This window comes from Mytilus galloprovincialis, chromosome 14 (assembly GCF_965363235.1).
Source record: "Mytilus galloprovincialis chromosome 14, xbMytGall1.hap1.1, whole genome shotgun sequence".
Lineage (NCBI taxonomy): Eukaryota > Metazoa > Mollusca > Bivalvia > Mytilida > Mytilidae > Mytilus > Mytilus galloprovincialis.
In genome coordinates this window covers 13,851,688-13,869,061 of record NC_134851.1, presented here as the reverse complement: position 1 = coordinate 13,869,061, position 17,374 = coordinate 13,851,688, and the positions used below count along the sequence as shown (strand labels likewise).

General features: G+C 31.0%; 1 protein-coding gene across 6 annotated transcripts in view; it reads left to right on the top strand.

Moving 5' to 3' along the window:
- Positions 1–16,828, top strand: part of LOC143059638 (innexin unc-9-like) — a 124,877-nt gene extending 108,049 nt beyond the window's left edge. For all 6 annotated transcript variants that reach the window (XM_076233156.1, XM_076233155.1, XM_076233157.1 and 3 more), the window contains exon 2: positions 14,434–16,828. In XM_076233156.1, coding sequence (XP_076089271.1) covers positions 14,434–15,637 — 1,204 coding nt within the window. In that variant the 3' untranslated portion in view covers positions 15,638–16,828. The remainder of the gene's footprint in view (positions 1–14,433) is intronic.
- Positions 16,829–17,374: the final 546 nt, after the last annotated feature.

Genomic DNA, 17,374 nt, shown 5'->3' with positions numbered 1-17,374 from the left:
GCTTACCATGTCCATGCATCAAGTATCGCTCCTTTAGGATTAAATTTGATTCCCCCCAGATTTTGTGTATTAGGGAGCTACCATTTGATTTTTATGGGGGGGCTAGGATGAAATTTGAAAAAAATAGGCAGGACAGGAGTTTTGAGTAAAAAAAAAAGGCAGGATGAGACACTTTGCGAAAAAAAAAAAGGCAGGATGACAATTAAGGTAAAAAAAGTCAGGATAAACTAATAAAAAAAAAAGGCAGGACCGAATAGAGTGAAAAATAAAAAGGCAGGACAGAGATTACAGCTAAAAAAAAATGCAGGACAAAATTTTTCATCCTAGCCCCCCCATAAAAATCAAATGGTAGCTCCCTTACCTTGATTTGAATCTTCGTAAAAGATCTCTGAGATTTGAACATCAATAAACTAATCACACATTGCCTCTTATTTATCAGTATAGAAAAAACATCAATAAACTAATCACACATTGCCTCTTATTTATCAGTATAGAAAAAAACTTAAACACACCCAATGTATAGATAACAACTGTCATATTCCTGACTTAGTACAGGCATTTCTTATGTAGAAAATGGTATATTAAACCTAGTTTTATAGCTAGCTAAACCTTTCATTTGTATGACAATGACTAAATTTAACTTAAATTGACAACGATGTGTGTCCGAAACACAAAGATGTTAAAGGTAAAAATGTAAGAAAAGAGGTACATCTTCATTAATCGTTGTTTTATAATCTTAATCACTATATATTAAGTCTAATGTTTATCATACATCATTGTACAGTAAATAGTTATCAAAAGTACAGTTACTTCTGATATACAGTTCGTGACAAATCAAACCTGCTCTTTATGTTCTAAATATATTCAACAGACCATGTGACATAATATTAGGTTGACTAGATCTTCTTGGTTTGATTAGTCTCAGATCTAATGTGACTTAGTTTCCAACTCAATGTTAGGAGCGTGTTAAAATTGTATTACACCACAAATTATTTCGTGTAGATTTCAAATAAACATTAATGAAATATTGAACATTTAGTTCTAAGTCTTTTAAAGACTCCGACAACTAATCACATGATACGTATCAATTTTGTTTTGTTTTTGGGTCCAATGAATTAATAGTACAAAATTAGGACCCCCCCCCCCCCCTCTACAGTATAGGGACAGTATACAGAAAAATGCCAAAATGCACTGTATTAGTCAACAGTCAACTAAGTGGATCTTTTAGCTATCATATAAAGCACACTCACTATACAATATAACACACACAAGAAACACTTGAAATAAAAGCAACAACAACAAAAGCTAGATTTTGCATTATCGGTCATTGAAGCATCTTCTCACAAGGAAGCTATTGAACCAAGAGTTCCAAATGCTGAAGTTGAAGTCATCCCTTCGTAAATTTTACGGACGCCATCACGAGTTGGTTGACCGTTATGGAATAACCGTTTCACAAATGATATCGGATATGTTCCTTACGTCGAAACTACAATCCCCTTCCCTTTCGTGAATGTGACCTACCGAATTAGACTATTTACCGGATTTGTTATCACATAAGCAATACGACGGGTGCCGCATGGAGAGCAGGATCTGATTACCCTTCCGGAGCACCTGAGATCAACCCTAGTTTTTTTGGTGGGGTTCGTGTTGTTTATTCTTTAGTTTTCTATGTTGTGTCGTGTGTGCTGTTGTTTGTTTGTCTTTTTCATTTTTAGCCATGGCGTTTTCAGTTTGTTTTAGATTTATGAGTTTAACTGTCCCTTTGGTATCTTTCGTCCCTCTTTTATTTTGAATATGTTGTCAATTTGATATTCCACGTAAAGGATTATTTTATAGCTTGAAAAGTAAGGCAATTATTTGATATATATGCACTTGATGCGATTATATATTTCTTGAAACATGTAGTGAGCACTTTGATTGAGGAGCTATTTACAGCATCTGAACTTTTCTCGTACGTGTATTGTAATAAGTGAATTATACCATAACTGTCAAATAGTGCATTTTCTTTTGTAAGTTTTATAATATCTATTTAATAATTTTTACAACACATAATGAACAAGCAAATATAAAACTAGAACATATTTAACCTTGGATTCTACTTCACTAGATATCTATGTTACTAATTATGAAAAGAACTTGTTTATTCCATTTTATTTAGTTGACGAATTAAAAGTTTGATTAATCAGAAATTGCTTTAGAAAAGAATCATTTCATCTCTTCAGATTTGGTTTTAAACAGGCGAATGTGTAATGAATATCCACGCATCGCTTAACTTTTTAATTAGTTTTATTCCAGCATGTCTTGCTGTTTAAGGGTTGTTTCAAAATCGAAAATCAATTAAAATTTACAACTGCTTGTTGGTAAATGACAGCTACATTGAATATATATATTTTTAAATTTGTTCAAAACAAAAGTTGGCAACAATAGTTTACCAATGTTTTAACCTTTTAAAAACGCATTTGGAGGATATGCCAACCAAGCAAGCTATAAAACCATGTTAAATCTACCATGTTTGACTAAGAAAAATGCCTGTACCAAGTCAGGATTATAACAGTTGTTATCCATTCGTTTGATGTATTTGAGCTTTTGATTTGTGCCATTTGACTACGGACTTTCTGTTTTGAATTTTTCTCATTCATTACAGTTCAGTAATTTTGTGATCTTACATTTTGGCAAAAACCAATCTATGGTATAATTTAAGATGCACAGTAGTGTAACGGCGTTTATACCTCGTAAATCGATTGGCAATAGAAAAATCAAGGTATCAAACACAAACTGAAGTATCGCATAAACTTTTAAAAAAAAATCGCGACCACGTGCTTCAACAGGGTGTGCGTCTCATGCTATTCATATAATGACTTCTACATTCGTATGTAATAGACCAATATTACTGCGACGGTTTCCATATTCCTAATGTTTGCCTGCTGATATTTGACTAGACTCTTCATATTTGCACTTCGACTAAACTCCTCATATTTACACCTTGACTACTTGCACCTTAATCAAACTCATATTTGGGTCTTGACTAGACTCGATTACTGACTATCTTATATGTTTGATTCTTTTTTCTCTTTTTATGGTACGGTACAAAGTCAGCAACATGACCGTTCTGACCTTTATGGTTATTTATTGTGTCTCCTAATATTTTGATCTTCAGTGCTGTACAACTTTGTACTTTTTTCACTTTCGATCTTTTATATCTGGGCGTTATGTATTCGGGTTTAGTTTTCTGTAATTAGTTAATACTTCAGTTTCATTATGTATATCTCTTTCATATTCATTTGTTAAAATTTACTGTTTGCAATAGCATGAATTGTTCTATATAATAAGAATGTTCTTATCCCGGGCATACAAACAATGCCGTATTTGGCAAAACCTTTTCAACTTTTGATCTTCAGTGCTGTACAACTTTGTACTTTTTTCACTTTCGATCTTTTATATCTGGGCGTCACTAGTGAGTCTTGTGTGGACAAGACGCGTTTTTGGCGTATTGAATTTTAAACCTGATGCTTTTTGTTATCTATAAATCATGCTTTTCTTTGTCTAATATGGTCTCCTTTTTATTTGTATTGTAGTCCTGTAATATTATGTTGTCATTTCAATGTTATATTTAACTTTGCCATTAAAGTGCGAGGTTTGGCATGCCATAAAACCAGGTTCAACCCACCACTTTTATTCCCCTTTAAAAGTGTCCTGTACCAAGTCAGGAAGATGGCCATTGTTATAATATTGTTCGTTTCTGTGTGTGTTGCATTTTAACGTTGAGTCGTTTGTGTTTTCTCTTATTTTTGAGATAAGACGTGGCACGGTACTTGTCTATCCCAAATTCATGTATTTGGTTTTGATGTTATATTTGTTATTCTCGTGGTGTTTTGTCTGTTGCTTGGTCCGTTTCTGTGTGTGTTGCGTTTCGGTGTTGTGTCGTTGTTCTCCTCTTATATTTAATGCGTTTCCCTCGGTTTTAGTTTGTTACCCCGATTTTGTTTTTTGTCCATGGATTTATGAGTTTTGAACAGCGGTATACTACTGTTGCCTTTATTTCCTTAATAGCAGAATCTTGAATAATGTATTTTTTTTTTATTTCTTTCGTTTTTACTCCCTTTCAAATCTTAATCTTACCATTCCAAGATTTGACCTTTTTGCACTTTTTGAGGGTTTGAGGTACCTAGCTTACAAATGCTGACTTTCCCTTAAATAGGAGACATGAACAATTGCATATTGCACAAAGGACTCAAGATAAACATGCACGTTCTGACTTTGGGTCTATTTTTATCGAGGGTTGAATGTCCTTTAATTAAAAATGCCGTCGTTCCCCTAAGAATAAGCCTTGTGTAATCGAATACATGTTTTTGATAGGACGTGTGTCGTTGCATCATATCTTATATTTTACGTTCTTTATTTGATGAATTTGACATTTCACAGTTGTAATGTACAGCATTGTTCTTATCTAAAAAATGATCTGAACAATCTCTTATGTAATATATTGATGGCATAAATATTTATGTTGTTACTGCTTCAATAATTTTAATTATTATTTTAATGACTTCGAACTGCTAACACAGACGTTGTTTTACACTAGGAGATTAAACAATGCAAACTTTGCCTCGTTATTGATAGTTTTAACCTGATGGCCTTTTTTTTTTGATGTCGTATGACTCATGATTTTGTTATTTTGTTATTTTCATTTCAAACGAATTCATTTCTAAAATAGTGAAAGGCGATTTTGAATTTTGTTTTTTCAATTCAATTTCACTGGGCACATTTTAAAAAAATCTATGAATGTATATTACTATGACACTGTCATAGCTTCTTGTTTAATCTTTGGTGATTGTATAATGTACATCATACCGCTCAACGAATTCGCAAATGTCGTAAAGGTTATGTAGGTACAAATTTCGTTCATTTAAAATGTACAACGCTTAGTTGTATTTTGATATTAAGGTGATATGTATAATTTTATTTTCAAATGTCTTAACTTTTGATAAATTCAAATTAAACGAAGCGTCATAACTTTTTGACTTTTTATCCTGTTAAAGAAAATAATTCTGGAAAGTTGGTGCAAAGCCCTTTTCAATCCTGCTAAAATATAACACTTTTTCTAATACTTCGTTTTGCTTGTAAGCTATCTAAAGTTAGTATATAAAAATATAAAATAAGAATCTTAAAAGGAAAACAGATTTGCGCATGTAATAAAAGTTCACCTTTGCATGCTGAGATGTATCCTGGAAAGATGGAAAACAATTTCTGACATATTGATTATGTTTTTTTTTTACGATTGCATAACTGTTTTAATGGAAATTGATGATTATAAAACCCTTAATTGAAAGGAAGTGAAAAAATGCATCCTCCGATCCGAACGAGGCTTGATTTCTAACGCTTTAAACATTCACACGAGAGAAAGAATAAGAATAGGATAGCAAGTATAAGAAAACCTTGAATTTAAGAAATCAGATCATTACCAAATGGATATAAGCTAATTCGGCATCCAAAATACATAAAAAGTAACATCACAAAATTACTGAAATCCGAGGAAAATTCAATCGGAAAGTCCATAATCACATGGCAAAATCAAATGACAAAACACAGTAAACGAATGGACAACAACTGTCATATTCCTGACTTTGTACATGCATTTTCATATTTTGAAAATGGTGGATTGAATCTGGTTTTATAGCGCTAAACCTCTCACTTTTACGACAGTCTCTATAAATTCCGTTATTTACAACGATGCAAACAGTCATTGGTTAAATACAACGAAAGAATGTATCCATTGTTTGCAATCAAGACTAAAACGACATGACAGAGCGAGGTTTAGCTAGCTATTAAACCAGATTTAATCAACCATTTTCTGCATCAGACAAATCTTGTACAAAGTCAGGAATATGACGGTTGTTATTCATTTGTTTGATATATTTAAGCTTTTAATTTTGCAGTTTGCTTAGGAACTTTCCGTCTGTAATTTTCCTCGGAGTTCGATATTTTTGTAATTTAATTTTACATTTATAAATTAAAGGCAATGTTTAAAATTGAGACACTACCACATATAATCTTACATTTTGGTGTTTATTACCTGTTTTTGTTTTAGATACACTATTGTTTGATCTCGCTTAGTATTTATAAACATTTGCATTTGTCCAGAAAATACTAATCCAAACAAAGTAAGCTTGACCACTTACGGGAGATTTAATTCTACCGCATATATATAGATATAAGACCGTGTTCATTCATGGTATTGATTTCACTACATAAACGGTATCTGGATATATTATTACGATAGTACTCATCCATTAAGAAAACCTTCTAAATTATTCATCTAGAAAGAATGGTAGAGCGACCTGTACTTCAGGGACTCATTTAACTAATTACTACAAAAGTTATATATCACTTTCGCCATTTATAAACATCATTGTTTTATTCCCATTGGACAAATAAATATTAGAAAGTAGTAAAATACCTTTGTATGTGCATACAAAAATAGCAATTTTATCTGGGCCTACATCTATCTGCCAGTTACTTACTATAGATATTTCATTGATTTTTAAATTCAGTTTTTGCTATTATCACTGCCTGTGGCTGGTTTTAATGTGAGGTCGTTATTAATCCGGAACAGAGATGATAGGGTAAATGGTCATGAGTCAACATTTAAAAGATTTAACTGGTAATAATAATCTTTCAAATGAATCGCTTATTCTGTTGTTGGTTTATTTCTACAAACGATTGTCGATTGAGAAAAACTAGAGTATTTTTTATACCAGTACTTAATGACTGCTTAATCTGTTTTGGTTTTACATTTTCTTGTCCTCTAAATTTCTTCTTGAAATTTCGTCATCAAGTTTAGTATTAAGTCGCAAAGAATCAAAGTATTTCCGTAACACATGGAGCGCGGTAACAAGTATTTTTCTCAGATGGTTAACCTTTCTTATAACGTATTTAGTGTTTTGTTTTGTTTCCTTACTGGAACATTTCTAATTTTTTTAGGAAAGCTTCATTGACATGAATTATAACAAGCATATTGTCCCTTTACAAATTACCAAAAACAAACTAAGATTTCAACTAAGGAAAAGTTGTAGTTACATCGTTTTTGGTCATATCCTTTTTAAGTCCTTTTTAGTCATAAGAACTCTTCAACTCCTTTGATTTTTATACATCTTTTGCTTTAACTGTTAAGATTTGAGCATTCCTGATGAATATAGAAAGCCTCAAAACGCATGCAATTGATAAAGTTTTGTTTACTTTTTTTTTACCCAAGTAGAAAGTTTTTCAAAGTTTGAAAGAAAAAACATGTTAGTTTTAGCAATATAGATTTTCATAATTTTACAATATTGCTTTATTCCCTATGCGTGTTCTTGGCGTCTTTTTTATTTAAAAAAAAACGCAATCAAATCAATTTCCTTTCAACAGACTCTTGTTAATTTCATTATAAAAACTGAAATTTTCATACAAATCAATTCAAACGTAACATGACACGCTTTCTATCAAAACACATGATCATTCTCAAGAATCTAATTATTTTGATTGTCTTTTTCATATTTCAATTATAGATCTGAAATTCAATTAAAAGGCCATAACAAATAAATACGTAAATTTTGATGGAACTTTGATTCTTACCTGCCTGTTTTTCGAACAATGAGAAATCCAATGACAACCTTTATTTTGTTTTAAAATATAATACAATGGTAACATTTTTGTTTTGCAAATCTTATGTAGGAACATGATACGGCTTGTAAAACTTTTGATAAGGTGATATTTAATTTGTGATCAATCACATTTTTTGATTAAAACTTTATTTATCATTCGAAACTGCCGTCATTATAATGATGTTTCAATAAAAATTAAAATTTTGATTTTTTTGAAATACTAAGGCATTTTCTACCTCAGGCATGGATTACCTTAGCTGTATTTGGCAAAACTTTTCGGAATTTTGGTCCTCAATGCTCTTCAACTTCGTACTTTATTTGGCTTTTTTGACTATTTTGAGTCGAGCGTCACTGATGAGTCTTTTGTATATGAAACACGCGTCTGGCGTATATACAAAATTTAGTCCTGGTATCTATGATGAGTTTATTTCCTCATAATGTAAATTCAAGAGTTGAATTACCGCTTTAATCTGTAGGTTCAAACGGGAAAGGTTGACTTGCTATGACTCGTAATATTTGCACTAAATTGATAAGCCAATTTTTAATGGTTCTTTAGTTAAACTATCGCATATATGTAATATTCTAAAGTATTTAAAATCGAATGGACAAGAATTAAATTAAAAATGATTACAACACGTGTTCGACTAAGAGTCAAACACCATTTTATTATGAGTGCAATATTAGTGCACAAAATGGCGGTAAAATGTAAAGAAACAAGTGTGCTTTATTAAGTTATCTTTAAATACAGTCGAACATTAAACATTGGCAACTCCTCAATATCAAACTATCAATCAAGTATAAAACGTTGACGATTTATTTTTCGAAAAGTGCGAGTTTAATTGTTCTGAAAAATCATAGAAGAAACTGAAATTATTTTTGTGGCCTTTAAGCCTTGGAATTAAAAGAAAATAAAATAATTATATAAAATACAGAGACAGTATGACTGATATCGATAGATTTATCGATAACTTCATCTGGAATCAATAACAATGACGCAACAAATGTATGTAAATAACTCAAAGGTATTGCATTCTTACTTCAAGTGGTACGACACTGACAATTAAGACAATAGACTTCATACTATGGCTTGATTTTCTCAACGTCTTAAGAGAAATTGGTCATATGTCTCATTTAATCAATAAAGGTTGCCTTTGTTAGTAAACATATAATTATTACGGTCGTTTTTAAAAAAATAATAATTAGTTTTGTCTTACATATTTTTCTAGCTTGATCTTTTTCGGTCATATGTCTCCTAATGGTGCTGCGTTTTTATAACATTATCTTCCAATTTATTAAAAAATTCTAATTTCTCAAAAAAATAATACTGACCTTTAAAATAAAAAACTGAAACAAAAAACTCGTTTTTAGTACTTTTGCGAGTAAAGTGCATATGCATTTAAAACTTGCATCATTAACCATCCCATTTTTAATTAAATATTGATGAAGGGTAATTCTGATCATCAGTTGAATTTACATGTTGAAAGTATATCTTTCATGCGATGAACAAAGATCGTTGAATTGATTTTTATATCCTTTTAAAATATATAGAAATAAAATTATGTGAATTAAGAATTTATAAGGTACACTATTTTTAATGTAGATGTGCTATCAAAATAATTTCTGAATAATAGGATTTCAAAACATAGTTGATAGATAATTCTACAAATGGCTAATGAAAAATTCTGGAGGATGGGCCTAACTTATTTTGTTATTAAGAAGCTTGTTTTCAAGTAATTTCCTTATTTCCAGGATTGAATTTTTAACATGGTTGTTGTTTTTGTTACAATTGACTCAAAAATATTAATCTGTGTGATTCGAAGCATTTATTGTTTCGTGTTTCTTTTTGTTTTGTTTTTAATAAAAAAAAAAATGTATGTCTGTAAATGGAGTTAAAAACTGTTTTCTCTTATTCAAAATTAATGTCAAAAGTGAAAAGTATTGTTTCAAAATGTATTAAGTACTACAAATATGTATTTGATGATAAAAAAGAAGTATTTGTAAAAGGTTGATAACCGATTACATTTTTAAATTCTATTTTTATATCGTGAAAAATGAAACGTTACAAGCTGAAAATTATTCAGTTAACATGTTTAAATTAACTCATCTTTAAATTTCGTATTTACAAAAGACTCGTGTTTCGTCTTTAAAAGACTCATCAGTGACGCTCGAATCCCAAAAAATAAAAAAGGTCAAATAAGTTTTAAACTCAGTTGTTTCGAATCGTCAGAATTCATGCGATTTCCTCTTTTATTCATATCATTATGTTATTGTCAGAAGATTATAACGGGATTTTTGAACTCATCAGTCAAAAACAAACTGACAATGACGGGGAAAATAACGAAACAGGACAAAAAGACAAATAATAGTAAAAACACAACAATTAGAAACTAAAGACTGAGCAACACGAATACGATCTAATGGGTAGTCTCGGGTGCTCCTGTTCCCACGTGTTAATGGATGAATGAAATTTGAACTTCGGTAAACTACTGTTGCCTCTAATGTTTCCCGACTCAAGTTGTGTCTGTTTTAACATGTCTAAGTCTATGCTTTTACTGATTCTCAACTTTGGACAATGTCCAGATCTCTATTCATTAGACAGAAAAAAATGATGTTTTATTTCAATTTCTGAACCTTGTCATAAAATGAACATGAATACGTTATTTGCTGTTAGGTGTTGAGATCTTTCGGATTTACAGATATTTGCCATTGCATTCGGGTCATTGATTCGATCGGTCACTTTTATTAAATTATCTATTAGCTAGTATCATTGTTCGAAGACAATAAAATAAACATGAGGACAGACAAGAAAAAAGTCCCCCTCATTTGTTTAATGAACCAAGTTTTTGTGACGGAAACAATTTGTTACAGACACAGGAATGTAAAGATGTGAAGAAAGCTAATTGACAGCTTTATATGCTTTTAAACAAACGGAGGAGACAGGGTGTAAATTATTATCACGGATGTGTCTTGTCTAGAGTCTCAAGAGAGGTCAGAGTAAGGACATTGTGCTTTCCTGTAAGCATTAGTCCATAAATTGGAACAGAAGATTAGTATAAATCTTTAAAACCAGGTTAAGACACCATTTTCTACATAAGAAAATGTCATCACCAAGTCAGGATTATGACAGCTGTTATCCATTTTTTATGTGTTTTGGCTTTTTATTTTGCCTTTTGATTACGGACTTTCAGTTTTAAATTTTCGATGGAGTTCGATAATTTTGTTATTTTACTTTTTAAACACAAAGATGTTCCCTGATATTTATGGATATTATGCAATCTTCACTGAGTCATTGGTTCAATTTTGTCTGAATGCCTTCTGATCTTTTAAACATCAGCCGAACAAATGAAAATATTTGTTCTGACATGTACAATATTCTGCTTATGATGAAGTATTCTACTGAGAAAGAGTTTTTTAAAAATATGTTAGAAATGCCTGTTGCCTTTATATATGCCTTCATTAGTAATACGACGGGTGGCAAGATCTGCATGTCCTTTCTGAACAACTGATAGCTCCTCTTGTTTAGATGTGGTTCGTTTTGCTCTGTCTTTAGTTTTCTATGTTGTGTCTTTTTGGTCTTCTTTTGAAGCCATAATGTTTTCAATTTATGTTTGAAGAAATCTTCGTCAATGGTTTGGTTTTTGGATACTTTTTAATAGTATTTTCAGAAGTGTTGATGGTAGATATGTAATATTCTATCTTTAATACATTTTATTTTATTCATTTGGTTTATATATTTACATATGATTATGTATACGCATGTCTGCTCTTGATATAATTCTTGTGTTTGTCTTCGGTTTGCTGCCTCATTGTTGACTTATATCCCCATAACCAAATGTTAACTGTGAAAAGTTATCTTTCTTTTAAATGTTCATACTTCTGCTACTTACACATGTTAAAGAAGATTCTTTGGAGTGCTTATCGAAACCATCTATTAAGAAGCATTTTATTTTATATACCTTATTATTTGGATAAAGATTTCACAATGGTTGAAGGCCGTACAGTGACCTGCAGTTGTATACACCATTGACCTAGCGTCTTTGATGAATTGATGTTTCGTTACATCAGATATAATTTGAATGCAATTCACGTGTATTGATTAACTAAATGTAAAATAATGATATAATTTACAACAAAATCACCTTTAAGTAGCGTATTCTGAAAGATGCCAAATACAAATTTGTTTTTCATAATACCGTTTTCATTAGAATAAATGTTTACATACATTTGATAAAAACATATTTAACTAACATATTTAAACAACAGTATTAAATAGAGAAAAGAAAAAAAATATAAACATCATGAAACATTCATGCCAATAAATAATAAAAATAATCTAACACTATTTTCTATTAACTTTTTTCAGTTCAATATCTGATATCTTTGTTGAATCTGCAGCTGCTATGATTGACGATTTCTAAATTACATTAGATAACTTGAATAAATAAAAACATTTGGGTTAATTGCAAGTTACAAAAATCATGAGTTTGCAAAACTTTAGAAATTACAAAAATAATTGAAGCTGAAAAAAACTATAATAGAATTTGTACAAGTATTGTTTTTCGATGTTTAGCGATTCTTGACGATGTTTACCGAAGTCATTATTACCATTGTAATTGAAGATCCCCGTATCAAATCAAAACATTCTTATTGCAAATTTGAATTTTGACATTCATGGAGTATTTTTACTATAGAAATTTAGATTGTGTATCTATAGTATACAACTAGAAATACATCACTCGTCAAAATAATAGACCTTTATTTAGCAAACACAAATAAAGTATTTGGAATTTAGGTATTAATAATAGAAATTGACAATAATGTTTGCAAACTCTTTATCTAATATTCTCTTTTATTGATCTCAATGGATTTCTTTTCATTGTGGCAAAAATTGCTATTCAAACGTGTTTTATATAAAATGGGGCTCAATTAGGAGAATAGAGGCTTTGGATACAAAAAGGGTAACAGTTTCATTTAACCAATTAAATGACGACCTTACTAATATTATATATATGATTTGATATATTTAGTAACATGCAAAGAAAAAGAAAAGCACTTCCATAAACATTCCTTATACAGTAAATGTAAATACTAAATCTTCAATTTTAATATTTAATTATTCCAAATTAAGGTTTTAATTCATGACAAAGATATCAATATTTATATATAGAATTTATACTTGTTATGCATACTATAAATGCTATACAGAATTTACTGGCTATTGAATGAACACAGTTAATACTCTACGATCAAGACACAGTTTTGATTTTTTATGGTATATTTCAAACCAAATTATCGATTTACCATAGTTATCACAAAATATTGGGGGTACCTGTAACATTGCCAGAAACCCTATTTGATATCCAACTTTGAATAACCGATAAATAATGATTTTTTTCCCGACTCAGTAGGTTAGTCATACCATGTTATTTAATCATACAATAACTTTTACCTGTCAAAATATGATAACATTAATTGTCGATAGAAAATTGATTTCTATCATGCAAAACTGATATTTTGTATATGATCTCCTGCTGTGTGCCTCAAACACCGACATAACTAGTTTGCACACTCCATACTGGTTAACCAGAGATTTAAAAAAAAGTCTCATTGTATTAAAAGTTCATTAGTTGTTCAACAATAAATAATTAATTAATTAACATGTTTTACAGTTACCTAAACATCAACTTTAGATGACGCAACTGTATCCCGCCATCATAACTGGTCTAGATCATGGAAGTGTTTATTGATATGTCTTATAATATAGCAGTATTAAACATTTTAATCACCCTGGACATGCGATGCATGTTAACGCCATATTAAATTTTCATCAACAAGAATAATGCTTCCTCTGGTTCATTACCTGATGTCTTTCATTTAACTAAATTTGCATGTCCATTGCTGCGCATGACATTTACAGAGGATGTTGTTTCAGTGCACGGAAATTGATCTCGTTTCATATTCTGTACTTTTTTGTTCATTAGCATTGAAATGTAATAACACTATTACTTGTCTACCGGCAATAAAAACAAGCACTAAAAGTTGTGGTTCTGAGCATTCAAATTGTGTATCAACCATTTTTGTTGATTGTTTAATGATTTATAATCTCTTTGTTTCATGGTTCTGGTATGAGTAGATACAATCATCCTATACACCATGGTTAAATGCTGTACGCCAGACGCGTGTTTCGTCTTTGAACGACTCATCAGTTACGCACGAATTAAAAACTTTTAAAAAGCCAAATAAAGTAGGAGCTGAAGATTTACATTCTGTACAATAATATAAATTTTCTTCTGAAATCTTCATGAACACGACTGGTAGTTTGAGATCGAATGCGTAAATATGTACAAAGCGATTGGATTGTGTAAGCTCTGAGTATTATGTCTTCCATCCAAAACTTGTAATATATCGACATATATAAAAGGTTTAGGAGTAGTTTCATAATAAAATAGGCATGTTTTTTTCTACACATATTCGTTGTGTTTTGTTGTTTGCACAACATTATCTTTGAACTTTACACGAAGGTTATACATGTCTTGTATTATATAATATGAAACTTCACGTATGGATGCGCACATACTTAGAGGCTGTGTGTTAAATGCCCCACTCCCCCCCCCCCCCCACACACACACACAAAACACAAAAAACATGTCCATCTGTAAGACAGCTGTTTCAGTAACGGATATGCATTTCCAACCTACTCAAACTGACTTTCTTTCTCGATTTTAGTATGTCTATTAAACTATATCAGGAAATGTGAGTCTGTTTTATTAATTTTCATTTTCTTTTATCTTCGCAGGCTTGACAGTGTCCTCGGGAGCTTCGCCACATATGCAAGGTTAAAAGGTCGTTACGATGACGACTGGATCGATAGGTTAAATCATTTATACACGACTATAATTTTCATCATTTTCACAATTGTTGTTAGTACGAAGCAGTATGTGGGCGAGCCAATCCACTGCTGGTGTCCGGCTGAATTCAAGGAGTCTATGGTTGACTACACTAACAATGTATGTTGGATATCCAATACATACTACGTCCATATTGACAAAGATATTCCGAAGTACAATCACGCGAGATATGAAAGCGAGATTACATATTACCAGTGGGTTCCGATGATCTTGTTGTTTCAAGCCTTGTTGTTTAAGGTCCCTTGTATTATGTGGAGAATTTTAACAGCGTCAGCTGGTGTCAATTTGGATAAAATAGTCACACTTGCAGCGGAAACACAGTACATTTCTCCGGATGACAGGGAGCGAACTATAAAACACATAGTACGTTATATGGACAGATGGTTGGAAAATGCACGTGAATATAGATCGGGATGTTTTATACGCTTGCGTCAAACTATTTCAAAATATTGTTGTATAGTATGTGGGAAACGATATGGGAATTATCTTGTCACCATATATATGTTTATTAAATTACTATACATGTCGAATGCTATTGGACAGTTATTCATTTTGAATGAATTTCTAGGGACAAATTACAACGCATATGGACTTGAAGTATTAAGCCATCTGGCCAGTGGTGAAGAATGGGACGAATCAGCAAGGTTCCCAAGGGTGACACTATGTGATTTTAAAATTCGTAAACTCGCTACACTCCAACAGTACACAGTACAATGTGTACTACCAATAAATCTTTTTAATGAGAAGATTTTCATATTTATCTGGTTCTGGCTTGTATTTGTGTCTGTTTTAAGTTCGGCGAATTTCTTAGTATGGTGTTATACTATGATATTTAGACAACACCGAATTCGTTATTTGAAAAAATTTCTCAGGATTAATGAATGTTACAAATCAGAATTAGACAAGAAAATGGCCGTCAAATTCGCTGAGCAGTATTTGCGACAAGATGGTATTTTTGTTTTGAGACTTGTAGGTAAAAACGCTAATGATGTATTAGTGTCAGAAATAGTTTTACAACTATGGAACCATTATAGAAACAAACCATTATTTAAACATGCTAATCAGGTCAGCGATGACAATAGTAATGTCTGACTAACCGCACAAAAACTACTGAAACTTGTTAAAATCCAGTATTATGCATTTGATGATGGAGAAGGTACACAAGGTCAGAGAGTTTCTGATATTTTACTATCAGATGATCTCAACCTTCCGAATGGTGATATCAGCCAATCATCTTTCGAAACCGAGGTTTAAACAATTAGCGCAGACGCAGACTCAAAGTCTCTGAAGAACAGTGTTTTAACATTGCATTTCTCTAATTCATTACCAAAAATGCATGTTTCATATTAATAAGAATCACCGTCCAATTTAGCGAAGAATGACAGTAATATCAGAGGGTCTGGAAGGGAGATAAGAAAATACAGAATTATAAAATACTTAAATATAAGAACTAAAGGAATTGAAACAAAATTGATCAAGCAAATAAAATATTTGCATAAAAATTAAAGAATAGATAAATAAAGAGCCTCCACCCCTTCCATCCAGATCCTCAAAGAATGTGGAAGGTGATGTATACACATTTCTGGAAATTGTTTAGTTATTTCCAATCTACGGTGCTACTGTATTTCAAGAGACAAGTCACGTGACAGCTGTTTGTTGTTAGATAATTATGGAATTGATGATGGATATTGCATATTATGCAAGTACTTATTTTGCAGTTGTGTTTTCATATTTTATTATGTTAAGTAAATGTATATTACAATTGTAAAATGTAAATAGTAACCATCGGATAGATTATTGGTAGTTTTTAGAAATATATATGTTTGTATTATGTATGTGAAGAATATAAAATTGGATGGAATGAAAGATTGTGGTTAAATTTGTACCGTTGAAACTACATTTTTTATATTTTCTCTAACAAACGTAAATTAAAAAAAAACACCACCTCAAAAATTCCAATTTATTATCATTTTGAGCACTAAATGGATAATGTAAAAACACAATTTACTTAGAAGCGTTGCTTTATAATAAGGGAAACAAAACAAAAGGTTGATAAAACAGTTACGAACAAGAGAATATGTTTCTACTGTGAGAAACTATGTGTCTAACTAATAATTCAATCATTTATACATAAAAGGAACTCTTTAACGAACGCTTAAAAAATGTAAACGATATGTGTATGTAAACCTCATAACCAGATATGGCATATCATTGTATTTTTTCCATTCAATGTGCCTTGTTTTCTGACAACTATGTAGCAAATAAATTTTGTGAGAAATTGTACATTAATGTATGAAACAATGATTATTGCAATGGAGCAATTCATATGATAAATTCAAAATCATAAAATCCTCGTCACAATAAAATGCATTTCAAAATGCAAAACCAACACATAAATTAGGCATGTAAACTTTTATCATGTGCCTGAAACATAACCAAAAAGGGGAATGTTCGTTATTAAGAAGGTAGACCTAGGTTAAGGGAAATAACTCTTTAAATCATTAGTATGTTTGTGTCAACCATTTTCATAAATATATTCTAAGCTTCTAGGTTACATAGATTATTTTTAATCTGTTTCAGGTAAATGCTTAAAATACGTTGATGAAACTTTACTTTTACAAACACATAACTGATTTAAAGGGTAATCTCCCTGAATCAAGGTCTACCACCTCAAATGCAATGCAATTATGTGTTTTTATATAACTCATGTTATTTTGACATAGTCATCACAAAAACATAATCTTCAAATCAAAACCCAAACATAAAAAAAATCACATCTTAACTTTACAATGTGCTTCGAACAAAACTAGATTAAAGAATGTAGGTTTT